At 40.0% G+C, this 19856-nt stretch overlaps 1 protein-coding gene, 1 long non-coding RNA gene and 4 other non-coding genes across 9 annotated transcripts; 1 reads left to right on the forward strand and 5 right to left on the reverse strand.

Annotated features, from left to right (window-relative positions):
- Nucleotides 1-2514: 2514 nt before the first annotated feature.
- ctps1a (CTP synthase 1a) lies at nucleotides 2515-13012 on the forward strand. Of its 2 annotated transcripts, XM_066674092.1 has the most exons (19): nucleotides 2515-2701; nucleotides 4408-4588; nucleotides 4776-4946; nucleotides 5328-5428; nucleotides 5815-5931; nucleotides 6029-6112; nucleotides 6634-6714; nucleotides 6826-6977; nucleotides 7436-7568; nucleotides 7820-7908; nucleotides 8462-8556; nucleotides 9300-9362; nucleotides 9457-9500; nucleotides 9592-9688; nucleotides 9769-9824; nucleotides 9918-10014; nucleotides 11810-11954; nucleotides 12068-12170; nucleotides 12531-13012. In XM_066674092.1, exons 2-18 carry the CDS (start codon nucleotides 4420-4422, stop codon nucleotides 12162-12164), a joined length of 1791 nt encoding a protein of 596 aa, XP_066530189.1. In that variant the 5' UTR covers nucleotides 2515-2701; nucleotides 4408-4419; the 3' UTR covers nucleotides 12165-12170; nucleotides 12531-13012. The 2 variants fall into 2 exon arrangements, with proteins under 2 accessions (XP_066530189.1, XP_066530188.1); XM_066674091.1 differs by having other exon boundaries at nucleotides 12068-13012.
- An 11-nt stretch (nucleotides 13013-13023) lies between these two features.
- Nucleotides 13024-18692, reverse strand: LOC136699396 (uncharacterized). 3 transcript variants are annotated; one of them, XR_010803642.1, is made up of 9 exons: nucleotides 18654-18692; nucleotides 17712-17842; nucleotides 16896-16953; nucleotides 16658-16703; nucleotides 15597-15646; nucleotides 15075-15169; nucleotides 14376-14424; nucleotides 14148-14199; nucleotides 13024-13159 (listed from the first exon to the last, which is right to left on the reverse strand). It is a non-coding gene; the product is annotated as an uncharacterized lncRNA (long non-coding RNA). The 3 variants fall into 3 exon arrangements; XR_010803641.1 differs by having other exon boundaries at nucleotides 14376-14997; nucleotides 18654-18690; XR_010803640.1 differs by having other exon boundaries at nucleotides 14376-15169; nucleotides 18654-18690.
- LOC136700573 (small nucleolar RNA SNORD99) lies at nucleotides 14264-14338 on the reverse strand. The gene has a single exon (XR_010803788.1). It is a non-coding gene; the product is annotated as a small nucleolar RNA SNORD99 (small nucleolar RNA).
- On the reverse strand, nucleotides 14737-14875 carry LOC136700555 (small nucleolar RNA SNORA16B/SNORA16A family). Its single transcript, XR_010803771.1, has one exon. It is a non-coding gene; the product is annotated as a small nucleolar RNA SNORA16B/SNORA16A family (small nucleolar RNA).
- LOC136700572 (small nucleolar RNA SNORD99) lies at nucleotides 15484-15554 on the reverse strand. Its single transcript, XR_010803787.1, has one exon. It is a non-coding gene; the product is annotated as a small nucleolar RNA SNORD99 (small nucleolar RNA).
- Nucleotides 17476-17614, reverse strand: LOC136700556 (small nucleolar RNA SNORA16B/SNORA16A family). Its single transcript, XR_010803772.1, has one exon. It is a non-coding gene; the product is annotated as a small nucleolar RNA SNORA16B/SNORA16A family (small nucleolar RNA).
- Nucleotides 18693-19856: the final 1164 nt, after the last annotated feature.

The raw sequence follows: 19856 nt of genomic DNA on the forward strand, positions 1-19856 counted from the left end.
GGTTCTCCACACACCAAGGATGTGTCCATCATTTGGACACATCACAGACTCTGCACCATCAGCTAATCACATTACTCTCTCTCTCTCTCTCTCTCTCTCTCTCTCTCTCTCTCTTTCTCTCTCTCTCTCTCTCTCTCCTACTCTCACTTTTTTTCCCATTCATTGTCTGTAGCCCTTATCCAGTTCAGGGTGGCGGTGGGTCCAGAGCCTACCCAGAATCACTGGGTGCAAAGCAGGAACACACCCTGGAGGGGGCGCCAGTCCTTCACAGTGCGACACACACTCACACACTCACTCACACACTCACACCTACGGACACTTTTGAGTCTCCAATCCACCTACCAACGTGTGTTTTTGGAGAGTGGGAGGAAACAGGAGCAACCTGAGGAAACCCACGCAGACACAGGGAGAACACACCACACTCCTCACTGACAGTCACCCGGAGGAAACCCACACAGACACAGGGAGAACACACCACACTCCTCACAGACAGTCACCCGGAGGAAACCCACACAGACACAGGGAGAACACACCACACTCCTCACTGACAGTCACCCGGAGGAAACCCACGCAGACACATGGAGAACACATCGCACTCCTCACAGACAGTCACCCGGAGCGAGACTCGAACCCACAACTTCCGGGACCCTGGATCTGTGACAGGGATACTCCCTCTCTCTCTTTCTATCCCTCTCCCACTTTCTATCTCTCCCTCTATTTGTCCCTCTCTCTCTATTTGTCTTGCTTCCTTTGCTTTTCTTTTCACTCTCTCCTTTGTCCCTCACACTTTTCCTCTTGATCCTTTAATTTCTCTTCATTTTTCCCTCTCTCTCCACTGAACAAAGGCAGACTGGAACTTCTTTTACACAGTGATAGACAAAGCAGCAGCACACACACAGCTCTGGCTCCACGCTCTGAGACATGCGCTAGTAGTCTGATGAGATACATGGTGTTGGGTAATCAGATTGACACCAATGGGGAAGTGACCTCTGTGTGTACACACACACACACACACACACACACACACACACACACACACACACACACACACACAGAAAATAGACACGGAATTGTCTTGTGGAAATTTGTTCAACACTGATTTTCTTGGAAAGCAAGATCAGTCTCTGTAAATAACACACTCCTCCCATGTCTCACTCACAGCTCAGGAATCCTCATGGAGATTCACCTAAAACCTCTCAAGACAAACAACATGAGTCAGAAAGAAGATGTGATGTGAGACGCTTGTGTCCCAAAAATGACCAGGGTCCAGAGCTGAGACTTTCCTTCATACTTAAGAGGAGACAGAGGGGACATTCTAGGTCTCTTTCATTCAAGAGAAATGTCTAAGCAGCAGGAGACACAAGCTACAGTCTCCAACCTGTCTCCATCTGACCTCAGGAGAAACTAGAGATATTTTGGTGGTTTGCCACTGAATCATGTTGTGAGTCGTGCTCACATTTCTAAATAGAGAGAGAGAGAGAGAGAGAGAGAGAGAGAGATGGTGGAGTCTAATAAAGTGACTGAGTCACTTCAAGGTCAGCTTTGTCGAGATAAGAGCGACTTCACCTTCACACCTGGAGTAACACTGACACCTTTTGGTGAAAAAAGAAATGTCTAACTCCAGCTAAAAGTCACGTCATAAATGTGAAGAATACATTACATATTAAAACAATGTGAAATCAGTGGTTTTCCCATATTTTGGGGGAACACTTCCTACGTTTATTGTCCTAACAACTTTATTTTTTGAGGCTGTATTTTCTAAATTTGTTCCCACAATTTTCACATTTTCCAAATGGAGTGGAAATTTTACTTAATTATACACACAATTTGTGTGTGTGTGTGTGTGTGTTACATATTTTAAAAAATTGTATGAATTAATTAACATTAAAAGTGAAAATTGCAGAAACAAATAAAGATATTGTGGATAATATAGGATAAATAGGAAAAATGACAAATAGGATAAAATGACATGGGTAGTGGATATTTTATTATGATTATTGTTATTATATTTTATGTATTAAATTATTTGTTTGTTTATTTAATAAATATGATTATTAGTATTGTTTTTGTTATTTTTAATATTACTATTATTATTTTTATACACAGAATTACTGATGACAATGATGAGAAATTATATAGAAATATTATTATAATATTGGTATGTATTGAAATGGAATATGTATATGGAAATGGCATTTTGTTAGTAACTTTACATCTGTGAAAATTTAATTTGGCAAGATAAATCATTAAGTTATACTTATTTTACATATATTTATTTGGGTAGTGGTTCTGCAGTGACACTGACGTGGTGGTGGTGTGTTAGTGTGTGTTGCGCTGGTACGAGTGGATCAGACCCAGCAGTGCTGCTCGAGTATGGCCAGTACAGCCCAGTCAGTAGAAAGAAGGACGTGGTTATAATGTTATGGCTGGTCGGTGTATTTGCAAGCATACGGACAAAAAGGATAGCTAATAGCTGGGGACTTTTATTTTGAACACATCCCCGGGCCTATGTAGGGTGCTCTGGCGCCTTTCCTCAGAAACACGTGTAGAGGCTCCGTACTAATACACACTAATACACTTTAATACACACACATACCCTCTTTATTACACACACAACTAAACCCGTCTCTCAGTTTTTACCGCGGTTTAAAATCCGGGAGCCTCAGGTTTCTCTGTGAACTCTGTAATCCTTCACCATCAGGTGGGTTTCATTGTGGCATTTACCTAAAGATTTTAAAGCTAAGGAACGTATCTCCCAGCTTCTAATTTTACTTTTCCGTTCCTCCTTAAATGGTACCGCAATTATATTCATGTTAACAAGGCCGATTTGTCTACTCCTTTTAATTTTCCATTCCATCTTAAAAGGCACTGCAGTTGGGCTACATTTAACTTGCCAGTTTCCTTTGTTAATTTCCCCCTCGCTTTTAAACGGTACATCACTTGTACCAACTATTTTCTGTGTACCCATAAAATCTTAAACACTGTCGCAGTTCACCGGCTGTTCGTTCAAAATTTCTTTTTCTCTTTATTTATTTGTTCCACAATTAATTGTACAGCAATAACATTACAGTAAACGAATCTGACTTGGACCATGTGTTCCACTCATCATTTCCACCTTAAATACTTCACAGTCTTTTTGTTCGAATCATTCGTTTCGCCTTAAATAGCATCATACTTACTTTGAAATGACGGAAGCTTTAGGCGCCAGAATGTAACCGTTGCTCCACGTTTAAGGTGGAATTGAATTCTAATGAGCATCTGTCATGACGGCTCGAATAAATAAGTGAACAGCAGTTATATTTAAGGTGGAGATGTAATAGCACCAAATTGTAGTATTTTAAGCAGGAATTGATCATAAAAAACATATAGCCAGATTTCTGGTAACTTGTAGCTTATGTATTTGTTATTATTTTTTAATCTCTATCCAGATTTACCTGTAACTTAATGTTTAAAGCTGTCACCCCCTTTTGTTTTCTATAAATAGGTAAATATTAAATACTACTTTTCATTATTATTATTTTTAATATACTATAATTTAGTTTTCTCCAGAAGAAACTTTGAAGGGCAGTTCCCCCCTTTTTTTAGTAATCCAAATGAAATGTGAACTGCCTTTAAGACGGAGGTTGAGGTTAATGTTGGAAGTTAATTGTGAGCGTGAAACATTGGGGGAATTTTGAACTATAGGTGGAGTTTCCCTTTATTGAATGCAGTTAATTCATTGAGTTTAATTGCGCAACAGCATGGAGTGGTAGGTTCTTGTGTTTCATACATATCAGTCAGGGAATAGTGGCTTATCTGTTAGCTTTATTTGACCTGGTCACTTCTGATGACCAAAGGTTAAAGAAGGATCTGTTGCTGACCACAAGTAAAATGCCAAAAAATATCTGGACATCACTGAATTCAGCAAATTTTCAGAGGAATCTGAGCTGTGTTAGGTAATTCTCTGCATAAGGAAAGGTTAAGGTGCACAAATAGTTTTTTTTTTTTTTTTGTTTTTGTTTTTTCTGGAAAGGTCTGATGGTTGTTCCACAAAGCAGCGTTTCTCTTGTAACTAGATGATTTTACTCCAAAGCCAATCTTAAAAAAATAGGTGGAGAGGTAGATATTTCTGAACGGTTTAAAGCTAAATTAGGTAATATTTTTACCTTAAAAATCTAGCTTCAAAATCATTGTGATGCTCCACTGAGCTGTAACGGGGAGAACAGGTGCTCTGCCGTTGCTGCTCTGGGTTCAGCACTGCAGAAACTTGCACTGTGTAACTTTTGGAGGAGGGTAGGAACTTGCACAACTGGCTGGATGTTTAGGGTGGAATTCCTCTTTAATTCTCTTGACTTCAGAAAACCAGCTGATGTTTACACACATACAGGAGAACAGACTCTCATCCCTTGTTTGTGTGTGTTTCTGCAGTGTGTGAGCAACATGATGAAATATATTCTGGTCACTGGGGGCGTCATCTCAGGGATCGGTAAAGGCATCATCGCCAGCAGCGTGGGGACCATCCTGAAATCCTGCGGCCTCCACGTCACCGCCATTAAAATAGACCCATACATCAACATCGACGCGGGGACCTTCTCTCCATACGAGCACGGTAGAGTCAGCGCACTGAGCAGAGCTCTCGCGGGCTTTGACTGGTTTGATCCATGTTTCACAGATGCTTACACATCACTCATGAGAAACTGAGATGTGACTTTATTAGCCTCATTATATAATCACCCCGCTAACCAAGAGCTCCCTAACGTCACGGGATTGAGGTTCTGTTTTATGTTTGTTTCCAGGCGAGGTGTTTGTGTTGGACGATGGCGGAGAAGTAGACCTGGATTTGGGGAACTACGAGCGCTTCCTGGACATTCGTCTGACCAAAGACAACAACCTGACCACTGGGAAAATCTACCAATCAGTTATCAATAAAGAGAGACAAGGGGATTATCTGGGAAAGACTGTCCAGGGTAAGAGGAGGGTGTTTTGAGAGATCTGTAACGGGAAAATGTGGGGGTTACACAAACTGGTGAAAAGATTTCATCTTACAAAGACAAATACAGTCTTATAACTTACTAACAGTTGTGCGTGTTTGTGTGTGTGTGTGTGCGCGCAACGCACAGAGGTGAAAGGGAAAAGGCAAATTCTTAGTGAAATATCTCAAAGTACAAGTCAAAATCTCACAGAAAACACAGGCATAAACAGAAAGCCTGGTGTCAGGGTACAGTTTATAGACTACAACTTAAAACTAAATCTAAAAATGTAAATTTCCTAACTCAACATAATGAACACACACTACCTTGAGTGTTTCCAGCCAGAGTCCGATCAGTGTTGGTTTGTTTATGTTCCAGTGGTGCCCCACATCACTGATGCCATTCAGGAGTGGGTGATGAGGCAGGCGCGGATCCCTGTGGACGATGATGGCATGGAGCCGCAAGTGTGTGTAATTGAGGTCAGTTGCTGGTTCTTTACCTCCGTTTTGTGGGATCCATGCGATTGCTGATATTTCTTCTTTCCAAGGGTCTGTGCAGCTACTATTTTATGAATGAAACTATGCATCTGTGTGCTAGAGATGGACCGATGTAACTTTACATATCAGTAGGTACCTGATAAACATCCGATACCATTGACGGCATGGTCTCTGAAAAATATTTTTGTGTCGTTAAATTACTCCTTGGTTCCAGGTGTTCAAGCAGGTGCCAGAAGCCTTCATCTTCGACCACAGACATGTTGTGCATCCAAAACAATAAATTCCAGAACTTTGTGTTATTTTTGTTCTTTTTTTTAATCCCTACTCTGCAGTAATTTTCTTCATGTGTTTTTGTTTTTGCTCCACAGCTCGGGGGCACTGTGGGAGACATCGAGAGCATGCCCTTCGTCGAGGCCTTCAGACAGTTCCAGTTTAAAGTGAAGAGAGAGAACTTCTGCAACATCCACGTCAGTCTGGTTCCTCAGGTGAGAGCTGCTTCAGTGGCAGTTTACCTTCTCTCTGAATTAGTTTAAAGAGTCTGTGTTGTTTCTCTGATTATAACGCTGAGTCTGATGTGTTCAGCCGAGTGCCACTGGAGAACAGAAAACCAAACCCACTCAGAACAGCGTGCGGGAGCTCCGAGGACTCGGGCTGTCTCCGGATCTGGTGAGAGACGTTCTTCAGTTTGACTGAACATGTTTTTCCCAAAAAACACACACATTCATTCTGTAAATGTTTAAACCCCACTCTCGGATTAAAACCTTTAAAATGCCAACTCTTCAGAAATTAGTAAGTGTGTTTGCATTGTGCTGATACAAATGGATCAGACACAGCAGTGCTGCTGGAATTTTTAAACCCCTCAGTATCACTGCTGGACTGAGAATAGTCCACCGACCAAAAACTGGTGAAGGACTAGAGGACGACCGACACACACTGTGCTGCGACAAATGAGTTACTGTCTCTGACTTTACATCTACAAGATGGACCAAGGTGGAGGAGTGTTTCACAGAGTGGACAGTGAGTGGACACAGGGTTTAAAAACTCCAGCAGCACTGCTCTGTCTGATCCACTCGCACCAGTGACGGCTCTCGGTGTGTTGTCTTTTATCTAATTCCATCAAAACACCCAGGCTCAGAACATGCCTCTGCAGCTTTAGCATAATCTTTACAGATTCTGTTTGTTTGTAGATCATGTGCCGCTGCTCCACTCCTCTTGATAACTCGGTGAAGGAGAAAATCTCCATGTTCTGCCACGTGGAACCTGGACAGGTAAGTCTGAAGTGCACTGTGCGCACAGCTACAGGATTCAGCTGCTTTAATCTGCAAAATGCAATGCTCTGGAGCAGCTGCACATGACCCTAATTTTCTTTGTTCTCGCAGGTGATCTGTGTCCATGACGTGTCGTCCATCTACAGAGTGCCTCTGCTGCTGGAGGAGCAGGGAGTTGTCGATTATTTCTGTCGGAGGTTGGATCTCCAAATCGAGAGCAGACCCAGGAAGATGCTGACCAAGTGGAAGGAGATGTCCGACAGGTGAGAGGGTTAATTAAACGAATTCAGCATTTTCTGTAGTGGCCCCTTTATAGTCGACGAGAAAATTTTGGAGCCCACTCTGAGACACACACACACACAAGTCTTTTACTTCCAGAGTTCACCGGAATTTATTATAAAACATGTAATTCATAGAAAACAGCAACTTTTAATGAAGAAACTAGATAATGATAAACAAAGTGACATGAAGTATGTATCTCTTTCATTTGCCTTGCTACTGATTCTCATTGTTGATCACTCCCTGACATCACTGCTCATTTGAATAAAGTTGTGTGGAGAATAAATCATTGACCTCTCCGTGGTTTCTTGCTTTGTGTCGTATCTGACGCTTCCTCATAAGGAGGGATAAACAGATAAAGACTAAGGTCTAAGGTGTCTGTTGTAGACTTGTGTTACGCAATGTATTCACCTTTTTAAAAAATGTGTTTTGTGTGTCTCAGGTCAGACAGGCTGCTGGAGCAGTGCTCTATTGCTCTGGTCGGGAAGTACACCAAGTTTTCAGACTCTTATGCCTCGGTGATTAAAGCCCTGGAGCACTCGGCCCTCGCCATCAGCCACAAACTGGAGGTGAAGGTGAGTGGAGGTGACCTCACAAGTCAGTATGTTCTGTTTCTGCAGGTGTCATTAGACCAGAGACACAGCTGTGGTATCTATCAGTCTTCTGATACTGATATTGGCCATAAATACGCTGCTGTGTTTAAAATTTGATTTGTGACAGAGCTGAGGGTCTTGGCCTGAAGAACTCAAAACAGCACATTCTCAATCTGTATTTGTTCATCTGTCTACACCTTGTTTACCGCTCCCTGTCTCCTTCTCTTTGTCAGTACGTAGACTCTGCAGACCTGGAGCCCTCCACCCTGCAGGAGGAGCCGGTGAAGTATCACGAAGCCTGGCAGAAACTCTGCAGCTCAGAGTGAGTGAACCTAAGTGCCATGGATTCTGCGCTCGCTTCAAGGGTTTTTTTTTTTTTAAATCGAGATTTAAATGATTTTTGCTCTAAGAGAACGCCGCTGAGGAACAGTTCGACTCCTTCGCCTTAATTTCCCTAGATTTAAGGTTTCTCAGTAGGTGGTGTATTTAAGGACTCTAAGTATTGGAACAGCCAACGCACACTGAGGTACACGGCTCACTAGGTTTTGGGAAAGACCCAATATTATCCCCAAGAACCAAACAAACCCATCACAGTCTTCTGCAGCTTTTTCCTGATGGAGCTCAGCATGAATGCAGCGCCCAATAAACTCTTGACTTTTCACACAGCTTCATTTTTAGGTTCCTTTTCTGTTTAATACAATGAGAAAAGAGCATTTATCCATTACATCAACCTCACTTTAAAACTTGTGCTTGTACATGTGGTCATTTACAGGTATCCATCATAGAATTTATTAAAGAAAGGAACTGCCAGTGTTCCCTGAATTAAAATGTAACCCAGTGAGGGGAAGGTGTGTAACGTGCGGTGTTTGTTTCAGTGGTGTTCTGGTTCCTGGAGGATTTGGAGTGAGAGGAACAGAGGGAAAGATCCAGGCCATTAACTGGGCACGCAAACAGAGGAAGCCCTTCCTGGGTAAGACCTGAGATTTAAGTGTGTGTGTAATTTAAAACTAATCTTTGTTAAAGCTTTCAGAAGTCATTTTTAAATCACAGCCAGTAACTAGACTCTTCCTTTGCTCTGAATTTAAGCCCAATTTATACTTCAACGTCAAACCTACGCCATAAGAAAAGCGTTGACGTGAACCCTGATGCGCACCTCTCCAGAAATGTAACTACATGCCGCATTGATGCAGGCCACACACTGTGATTGGTCAGTAGTCGGATGGACATTGTTTAACTTGAATTGAAGAATGTAGGGGATGAATAAAGATGTAGAACAAAGGAAAAATATGGAAAGTATGAAAGAAAAAAAAATTCTCTGAAAGGAAAAAAAAACTCACAATGAGAAACTGGATCTCGAGGGAAAAACGTACCGCTTTGTATGTTACTTTCCGAGTACCTCATGTAAACTCTGCTCCGTCCCAAACAGCACCCTACTCCCTACATAGTGCACTTTAAATATTTATAAAAGTAATTCTACTACACCACTGCACACTTGTGTACTACAGAATGTAAAGGAAGATGTTTGAGACTCAGCCCCTAGTGGTGTGAAGGTATAACTGCAGAGTGATGCAGACACCAATGCAGAAGAATAAACACTTACCAGCACAGGGCTCTGAGTTTGACGCTGAAGTATAAATTGGCTTTAAGGTGCTCTTTGGATTAATTTTGTTTGCTGTTTAGGTGTTGTGTAGTAACGAATGTGTAAATGTGCAGGTGTGTGTTTGGGGATGCAGCTCGCTGTGTGTGAGTTTGCGAGGAACATGCTCGACTGGACGGGTCAGTGCCTGATTTATTCTTCACTCACTCTGATCTGGAGATCTTTCAGAGCTTTGTTAATGTTTTTTTTCCTCTTTCTCTGTGTCTTTTACAGATGCCAACTCGACTGAATTTGACCCGGAGACGAAGCACCCTGTGGTGAGTTGATCTCAGGTTCATTGCCTGATTGTGGCTGAGCTAATCTTTTAACCATGTTGTTTTAATGATGGTTCTCTCTCTCGTTCTCAAGGTGATTGACATGCCTGAACACAACCCCGGACAAATGGGTGGAACCATGCGGCTGGGGAAGAGACGGACCATCTTTAAGACCAAGTCCAGCGTTCTGAGTAAGAGCCGGTTTTAGCAGTAGATTGTATTTCAGCACGTGGTGTTTTCTCTTTGATGTTAATGTGCTGTTTATTTTAAGGGAAACTCTATGGAGACGTTGATTACGTGGAAGAAAGACACAGACATCGCTTTGAAGTATGTTGTCAGTGTTTTAATTGGGTGTTACGACTTAAATTTGATCCACTGATGGTGAAGTGGGTGAAGTTCTAAAGAGTGTTACTTGTGCAGGTGAATCCCGAGCTGAAGCAGCACTTTGAGGACAGAGGCTTCCACTTCGTGGGGCAGGACGTGGAGGGGGAAAGGATGGAGGTCATTGAGCTCGAAGGTGAGTCTGATATTTCTGTGGTGGTGATATATTAGGGAGAGAAGGAAGAGGTGGCTGACCTGAGTGTTAATGGGGGGGGGGGGGGATATCAGACAGAACATGTGTATAATACACTGCAGGGGGCAGCAATATGGCCCTAAAATTATATGATAATATCACATTATTTCAGGGCATTTTTGGGATAAATTTTGTTGGTAATGTGACAAAATAAAACATTTAACATTTTATATTTTTTGTGTTCAGTATAAAACAAACAAACAAAAAAATCTGTAATCATTTGGTTACTTTGTAAAACAGTATCTTACCAAAATTCAGATGATTTTTTTTTTATATATATAATAGTGTAAAATTCAAATAAATCAATAAATGTCTCAATATAAAATGTTTGAATAACTGATTTCTAAACACTTTCAGCATATTATTTACAGCATCTGTCACTGACGGTCATTAGAGGGCGCTGTGATCAGTTCAAGGCACTCAGTTTTAAAGTTAGTTTAAAAATATTAATTTTTAACAAAGGCAATATGTTTGTTTGATGTCAGTTGGTTTTATACTGTTCACTTCAGTATTGGAGTTAATAATGTCGACCAAATTTAAGAAATATATCGTGATATAAATTTTGGCCGCATCGTTCAGCCCTAAGTGTAACCAATAAATCTGCCACAAAACTAAAGTTGTAAGATGTTTATTTAGTAATCACCTTTACAATAGATTATGGTGATCAAAGTGCTGTACATCTAAAACATCCCATAAAATACTAAAAATCTCATCAAATAACAACAAAACAAAGACCAACCTGTTTACAGTTTTCACTTTTTATTGCTCAAATGTGAGTCTGTGTTAGAAGGTTTAATCCTTTTTTAAAAGATGAGATTGAGGAGGCGTAACGAATAGAGGATGGAAGAGTATTCCACAGACTGCAAAAGCACAATGACCTTTGAGATACGGCCCTAAAATATCATGATAATGATATTCTTGGCGGTACAAACATAACACTAAAAATACTTCTATTAATTTCAAGAATGCACGAATGCAACAAAATGTTATATTAATATTAATCCTATTAAATGAAATATATTTATTATATATTAATAGCATTAAATTGATTTATTTATTAAAAAGCTTTATTTTAGTACGAATGTGAGTTTCAAATATAAAGAAGCGACAGAAGAAATCAGTAAATATTTGCTTATTTTGTAAAAACAGTAATTTTCCAAGATTCTAGTTTTGTATAAAAAAAAATGTAGCAAAATATCTACGACACAACCTGAGTGCAGAAAATGTAGTGTGTGTATGAACAGCAAAAGGAAGCCATTATATATTGTATATAAAAGTAACCTTAAAGCTTCAGAATAAATAACAAAACAAAAACACAAAAGTTGCAGTGATGAGTTATTACATAAACAAGCCATTATCACCATATTGGTATCTTTTATTGTTTAGAAAATATGACTATATAATCATGAAGGATGCAATTATGGCACAGCCTTACTTTGAGTTCCAAATGAACATGCCGCTAATATATAGGGGTGCAGACCCATTGAGTGATTTTAAAAACTATTCTGTATTCTACTGGTCACCAGTGCCGGAGTAAAGTGGGGTCTTAAGATAAGTGCATCGCTATCATCACAGGATGGATATTATTTATCATTTTAGAAGTGATATCTGTATTTTTTCTTTTTTGAAAGGTAAGCTATGCCACAGCCCTAGCGCATTGGTCAGATTGGTGCAGCGACCCTGTGTTGTTTGATACAGGGCTCACACAAACTTTAAATTAGATCTTGTGTTATTTCAGACCACCCATACTTCGTAGGAGTTCAGTATCATCCCGAGTTCACGTCTCGACCCATAAAACCTTCTCCTCCATATTTCGGCCTGTTACTTGCTGCAGCAGGAAAACTGCAGAGTTACCTCCAGAAGGGCTGCAGACTCTCTCCACGGTACGTACACACACAGACTAAATTACTGCTGTTAAAACTGTGCCTAACTGAGATTAATGCAATTGCTGTTGAATTATTTTGCTGTCGATGACCCTGCTGCTTTGGTTTTACAGAGACACCTACAGCGACCGGAGCGGCAGCAGTTCTCCAGACTCAGAGATCGCAGAGTTTAAACTGCCCTCCATCTCCCAGGACGTAACCCAAACCTGAGAAACAGTACGTTCTCCATCATCCCACTTGCAACAGCAAATACACTGCAGCCTTAAAGGAGTGGAACCCTGCATGATTTTTTTTTTTTTAGTGCTGAGTCTCTTACACCAGCAATAATAGATAAATCCATTGATTTTTGTTAGTGATGTTTAAGGTGGAGTCCTGCAGTAGACACTGAAGTAGTCTGAAATGTACAGAGCAGTTCACCTGCTTAACCACCAGAGGTCGAAAATGCCCACTCGACCAGTGCACGAGTTCTTTATTCAGGGCGACCTCCAGTGGCTGTACAGGCGAACCACTAACACATTCATAAATATAAGGACTCGTCTAAACGGATGTGTTTTAAAAAGTCTGTCTCATTTTTAGGGCTGCGGTATTTTGTGGAGAGAAGAACCGACGATCTGGTGCACAATTTTTTTTTAATATATAAAAGTTTAATTTCGGTTTTGGGCAGGTGTCCTGCTGTTTACGGTTTTTCTTTCATGGTGGAGACAGTTGTTACTGAATGTTGACTTGTATATAAAAACCTGCTCACACTGCCGCTATGGTCCTGACATCTTTCTGGATTATGTTTAAATAGGTTTCAAACCTAGTAGTTTACCTTGATTAGAGACAGTTGGGTCAGAAACCACGCAGTGGCGGAAAAAAACCTCTGCAGAGCAAAATATTCTTTAATCTGTTTAACTCAGGAAACTTCAGTTCATTTGAAATAAATAATTTGTTCCATGGAGACTGAAATGCTGCTCTCCAGGCTCCTACATGTCAGTATAGGGGTTAAGAAAACTTGGTCAAACTGGTTGCAATGTTTACCCCAAAGCCTTTTATATTAAAAACAAAAATCTATTTAAATATTGCTGTTTAATGCTGGTCAATTACAGTATTTAATACACTGCAGGATTTATGTAAATAAAATGACATTTTTGAAAGAGTACTGATTTTATTTCTTTAATACACACAAGACTGAAGTTAGAATACAGCTGCTCAGGCCCCAGTTCCTGCAAAAAAAAATAAATAAAAAAATTCAGATACAGGGTTTTTAAAGGGTTTGTTTTATAGCTTTGGAATTATTTCAGCCTCATTTTAAAACAAATCTCTGGGGATGGTGCTAGGTTAGGCTTCAGAAGCTTAACTTTGGATTTATTTGTAAAGTGTAGTCCACTTCTGATTTAAAGCACATTTCAACAAGTCTGAGCCTAGGACATTGCACATAAGCTTTCCAGAGCCTTCATGGTAGAGTCAAGAAAACAAGGACCATCTCTGATTTTACCGATTAGTTTGACAACCCACTGGTGTTTCATACTTAATGTTCACATCCTGTGCTTCATAACTTGAGACATGAATATGAACTGTCCTCCAGTGGAGTGGCGTAATGTAAAAAGAAATAATCTGCCTGACGCAGATGTGCAATTTATTATTTTTAAATACATTTCTCTTCTGTATTAAGGGGAATGGTACATCATGTGAAACCATTTAATGGTCACAACATTCATTTAACTCCTTATTCAAGGTAATGGAGAACTGACAATTTGACACTTTGGATATATATATTACTCAACTTTTTCAAACAGGACATTGTTACTCCTAGTAAGTCCATTATTGCTTGTAAGAGCATTACCCACCGTGGCCCAAAAACCATGCAATGTATATTTGTAGTAATCTAAACAAATTTGATGCCAAAAAGAAAACCCACAGAACATGTGATCTTCTAGAATTTAATATCAAAATGAACACATTTGGGAAAACTCAACCTTTCCTGGTAAAGTTCTGATGTTTCTCAAGTCATTTATAGTTTTTAAAAGAAAAAAACCTGAGCATCTAATTGGGAGCTATCTAAAGTTTGAAGCATATGTAAGCATTTAGGGTCAAAAATCACATTCTTTTATGACCAACTATTAAGTGTTTTGAAAGTAATGATCATTCAGATTTGTCTGTAACTTCAGATAGAAATTCTGAAATAGCTAGAGGCTACATTCCTCTACAAACCTGACACAAGTCCAGATCTGTTCTGGGTCCATCCTCTTCCACATCTGGACAACTACAGGGGAGAAGAGGGAACAAATCAGGACCAGCTCTGAACAGAAACAAGAGTGTTATTCTGGGGCAGATCTCAGTCCCATATCCGCAAGCTTCATCCCACAGTCACAACAAATAAAAAGGTGTCATCCTTGATCTGACTCAAGCCCTCATCTTTCAGTTTACACTCCAACGTACCTTCTTAAGTACTTCAGACCACAGCAGGGCCCCTTGTTTCACCTCAGCACTTGAAGAGAACACACTTGTTAACATCTTTTAGCTCATCCAGCTGAAGCAGTCATTGTAAATATCACAGCTGGTCAGCAAAGAGCTGTATGTGGTTTGTAAGCCATTTCCATGAGACACTTGGCCCCTTAAAGACCAGCTTTCTTCAATTTCCTTACAATATAACTGATTAACCACTGACCCCTAGTGGTCAGAACAATCTGCACTACACCATTTTAAAAATGATCACCCCCATGTGAGGGCCTGCTCCAGGGAACAAACTGGTTCACTCAGGGACAATTTCATGGCAAACACTCTTAACTGAAACAGACGAGGATGTCCTTTTCTCTATTGTTGCTGAGGCAGCTACAGTTAGAGCCACACAGCGACCGTCAGTAAAAAGTGATTTCTTTTGGCTACTTTTTGACCGAACCTGCCACAAGGAAACGGGCTCGGCTTCGATAAGAGCCTGAAGTTACTGCAGGTACTGCCCAATGCTTGGGATCTTAAGGTGGTAAACTTGGGAGGGCAGACTGATGTTTAAACCATCCACTGACAGAAGTAGACAGCAGCTTTGACCTCACTGTGAAAGCATCTGGAACAAGGACAAGAGACTGAGTAACACCAGACACATGGACAACACCTTGGGTGTCAAATTAGATCACACTGTACCTGACTTCAGGTGAAGCAATGGTTAAGGCAGATCCAGACTGTCCAGAGTGTCAGGAAATATCTACACATTCTAGTCTTAATGCCATCTTTCAGATCTGTGTAGAAGAAAAAAAAATAAAATAAAAAAAAGTAATTCATGTTTAAGATGCTTGAGTAAATTTGATGTTGAAAAGCAGTTCTCTACCAGTGTCACAAGGTTAAAAAAACCCTCAAATTTATTCAATTCTAACACGAGAACTACAAAAGTGCTCATCTGGAGCCTGCCATTAGTTCCTTCTCACTGTACAGAGCTGCTGTGTTTTTCCCAGGACAGCACCAGAGCCGAGAAATGCTCTGAATAGTCAGATGCTTTATTTATTAACCTTCAGTTTAATGAACAAATGACTAAATTAGCACCTTTACACCTTTAAGCAGATCTCAGTCCCATATCCGCAAGCTTCATCCAGCAGTCACTTTAAAATAGAGTCATCCTTGATCTGCCACACTGCCCTCCATAACATACTCTATATAATCAATACACACCTGACGAGGGACTCCAGATCAGTGCAGAGTCTTTCACACCATGTCAGCACCTAAAGGGCACAAACGGTGGCTGTTTTATTGTTCACTTCAGTTAATTTCTGTAGTTTACCACCAAAGCTGGAAGATATGGCCAAAGTATTATGATAGTTCTTAATTCCGGTCGATTCTATACAATTCTGACATCAATACGAAGAATAAAACCTACAGAAAACGGCCAAGAATGATTTTAAACTTTAAAATTGAGCGCAGTGAACTGAGCAGAGCCCTCTAATGGCTGTCAGTGACAAATGCTGTAAGTGGTGTACTGAAATGTAGCAAACACATCTATCATTGTGCTATTGAAACATTTTATTGATTTCTATTATATATTGTATTGAATTTATATCCAGCCCATTTAAAACCAAGACTACTCAAATATGTCAAGCAAGGGGCAGCCCCAACCACTCACTTTACAGAAGACAAAGTAAAAGCCCTTAGGAATGGTGGAAACTGACACATTCAAAGTTGCATAAGCAAACAATCCAACATTTAAGTATTTTGCTTGAAGTCAAAGTGGGTAGTTAGTTTCTTTAAGAGGAAAGGATTTGCACTTGTTTCTTATAAATGGAGATGCCCTTCAGAAGTCACATTTGAAAAGTCATACCCTCAACCCCCTTGTCCCCAAACACTGAAGACAGAGGCTGTGTTCCAAACGGCATCCTACCATACTAGTGCGCAGGTTCAGCGTCACCTTTCAGTTTTGTTCAGGGAGGTAGGACAGGACGTGTGCTGTGGGTGTTCCCTTCTTACTGAGAGAATTAAAAATGGAATGTTCCTAAAGTTAAACAAGGGGATGCTATTCAAACCCTGTCCTTGTTAAAGCCAAAGGAAGCTTCCACTTGAAGAGAAATGTAATGTTTGTTGGGCGGCTGCGTACTGTTACAGGCCACGCACAGCCAGCACAGTTAAAGTCTGCCCATGGCTCTCGCATGTAGTTGGAGAACCCATGCCACTGACAAAAGCATAGATCCTTAGGAACCATGCACAGACCAGTGTCATCATTAGACTGGCTCTGAACTCACCTGTCATTCAATACAGGCGCTCGGCTCAGGAGGACAGCGTTAACCCCTGTAGAGACAAACAGGGCTTACTGAAAATAAGGTAAAGTGACACAAAAGCTGAACTTTTAGTTTTGATGCAAACTGACTCAGTGATTGAGGATTTTGATTGTCTCATAACAGAGCTTCTCTCAGATAGGGCAAGTTGGGTCATCACAGTCAGATACAATTTAAAACAATTCAAAAACTGTCTCAAAGTTACCTCTCAATGCAAGTGAGATTTGGGATCATCTGAACTTCGTCAAGGTGAAGCCATTACCCTGTAAATAAAAAGCATCCTTTAGTTAATAGCTTTCAGAAGTAAATAATCAGTGAGATTTGAAAACAAATTGTCTGTCAGACAGGGCAAGAGTATGAGTGGATCAGACACAGCAGTGCCTGTCTTAAGCTTTTAAAGCCAGAGGAGCTGATGTCTCTGACATGACATTTACAAGGTGGACCACAGACATGGGTGTCCAAGAGTGGACCATGTTTAAAAACTCCAGTAGCACTGCTGTGTCTGATCCAGCCGAAGCAGTCATTGTAAATATCACAGCTGATCAGAAAAGGGCTGTAGGTGGGTTCTAAACCATTTTCATGAGACACTTAGCATCTTAAAGACCAGTTTTCAAAAAACTTCCTCACAATTTACCACCACACTGACCCCTAGTGGTCAGAACATTCTGCACTAAGCCATTTTAAAAATGTTCACACCCATGTGAGGGACCTGCTCCAGGGAACAAACTGGTTCACTCAGGGACAATTTCATGGCAAACACTCCCTTTAACTGAAACAGACACGGATTTTGTCCTTTTCTCTATTGTTGCTGAGGCAGCTACAGTCAGAGCCACACAGCGACCGTCAGTAAAAAGTGATTTCTTTCGGCTACTTTTTGACCGAACCTGCCACGAGGAAACGGGCTCGGCTTCGATAAGAGCCTGAAGCTACTGCAGGTACTGCCTCATGCTTGGGATCTTAAGGTGGTAAACTTAGGAGGGCAGACAGGTTTAAACCATCCACTGACAGAGAGGTCACTTGCCTTGACTCAAGAGCTAACAGAAGTAGACACAGCTGGAAGTAGACATCCAGTTAAGGTGGATCAGGCCGGCCCAGAGTGTGTCAGGAAATAATATCTACACATTCTTCTAGTCTTAACGCCATCTTTCAGATCTGTGTAGAAAGAATTAAAAAAACAAGCTTTCAATTGAATGAAAATTAAATTCAAGACAGACATTTGTTGGTCCATTCATTGTTCATTGTGAAGAAAAGCAGCTGTTAAAATAATTTACCAAACAAAACTATTTGGAGATACGTTTTTGATTGAGAACAATGAAATATAAACATGGAATTTCCTGCAAATTGTCACGATTTAAAAAACGTCACATTAACTTTGTTTAAAGAACCCTCCTCAAAGTACACATTGTAGATTTTATACTCAACTTTGATGACTATTCTTTAGTTAAAAAGTAGTATTAACAACATTAAGGGTGCATCTGGAATATTGGGGAATCGATTAATATAATCTTTAAATCGACTCTTAACTGTTTGCTGTGACTGCAACCCGTCGTTCTCAGTGAAAAGACTTTAAAATGAATTCATTTCACACTAAAATCTATGTCGCAGAACTGTTCTGAAAGTGAGGTTCTTTAGTAGAGACTCAATCCATTTGAGACCAAGCCTCACTTAATTTAACATGCGGAATATTGATGTTTTAACATTATTCCTACCAATTCGAAGCATATTACAACAAAGGCACAAAATACACACCCATTTTTAAAGAATAGCTCTTTAGCAGTACTGAGTGTGAACGTATAGGAATCACACCCGATTGACATCCACAAAAATACCAAATAATAGCCTTCAAACTGCTCTCATTACTGACTTTACTGTAACTTAAATATCCTTACAACAAATATCAAACGACAAACACTTAAATATAAGAGGCAAATATATCAGATGGTTTTAGATTGTGCACACTCACCTTTCCAGTCAAAATGGGACGCGAGAGGAAAAAAGATAGGCGTCGTCTCCTTTTATACGCAAGGTTCCTGTGCGCTGATTGGCTGGTTGGGTTCCATCACAGCGCTCAGCACTCTGGGATATGTAGTGCGGAATTAGTACTTACTTGAATAAAACGTATAAAATGAGTAAAACAAAAGCTGAAAGAGTCCGAGAATAAACACAGCCTACTTTAGTATATTTTGAAAAATGTGTACGTTCAAAAAAAAAAAAAGAATAAAAAATAAATAAAATATTTAAAAGATTTGAGGAACATTTTTTTTTATTTAAAGATCAAGAGTACATTTATGTAAACTTATTCTCATACATTCATCCTATTCAAACTTTATCAGTTTAACAGTCCCTCATGCTATTAATTATAAAGAGTGCTTTTTGATCTAGGCACAAACAACCGTAACAAAGCGTATTTAGTGTAATCATTCTTTATGCTGCATTGATGAATATAAATATAAAGTTTATTTCTTTAAGAAATAGTGCAGACTCAGTTCATCGTTTTTTCAACTACACTGACTTAGAGATAATACAATTATTACATATACACAATATAACAGACAGAATAATGGACTACAGACAGCGTATATTTGTCAGCAGGGGGCGCCCTCTAATATCCGTGGGTAATGTAAACCATAATATGAGGATTGTTGGATTTTAAATGTTTATTATATTATTAAAATTTTAAATGGTTTTGTTTTAAGTTTAACAGAACTATCATAAGTTGCTTTATGCTGCATGGTATAAGTTTGTATTTTATTGGTCCTGTTGTCTCATGACCCTTTCTCCTGACCCCCAAAACACAGCGGCTCCATTATATTGCTCTAAACAAGAGGTGTACCCATTTTAGCTGTCTGTAAACTATCTAAAAGGATTCTTCTAACACTCAGATTGCTTTAGATCAAATCACAATCTAGACTCAGACGTCAGTGTTATTAAAGAGGCAGGGCGATGCTGAATTGAGGAAGGGCCCAACCCCAAACTACTACCACTAAGTATATGAATAAGTATATGAATGTCTAAAAAGGGAACATTCCCATGATCCTTCACAGGAACCAAGGGGTCTTTCCTGAACCCTGAAAACCAGCCCCAGACCATAATCAGGAGGCCATCCTCCATCAAACGTCAGTGCTGGTACTTTGACCAAACTCCAGGGCAGTAAAGGAAACTAATC

This window comes from Hoplias malabaricus, chromosome 6, assembly GCF_029633855.1.
Source record: "Hoplias malabaricus isolate fHopMal1 chromosome 6, fHopMal1.hap1, whole genome shotgun sequence".
Taxonomy (NCBI): Eukaryota; Metazoa; Chordata; class Actinopteri; order Characiformes; family Erythrinidae; genus Hoplias; species Hoplias malabaricus.

Bases quoted from the DNA above. Each gene is read 5' to 3' on its own strand.
- ctps1a (XM_066674091.1), top strand. From the start codon at position 4,420: ATGATGAAATATATTCTGGTCACTGGGGGCGTCATCTCAGGGATCGGT. The intron at 7,909-8,461 runs GTGAGTGAACCT...TGTTTGTTTCAG, and splicing joins CAGAAACTCTGCAGCTCAGA to TGGTGTTCTGGTTCCTGGAG. The intron at 10,015-11,809 runs GTGAGTCTGATA...GTGTTATTTCAG, and splicing joins GGAGGTCATTGAGCTCGAAG to ACCACCCATACTTCGTAGGA.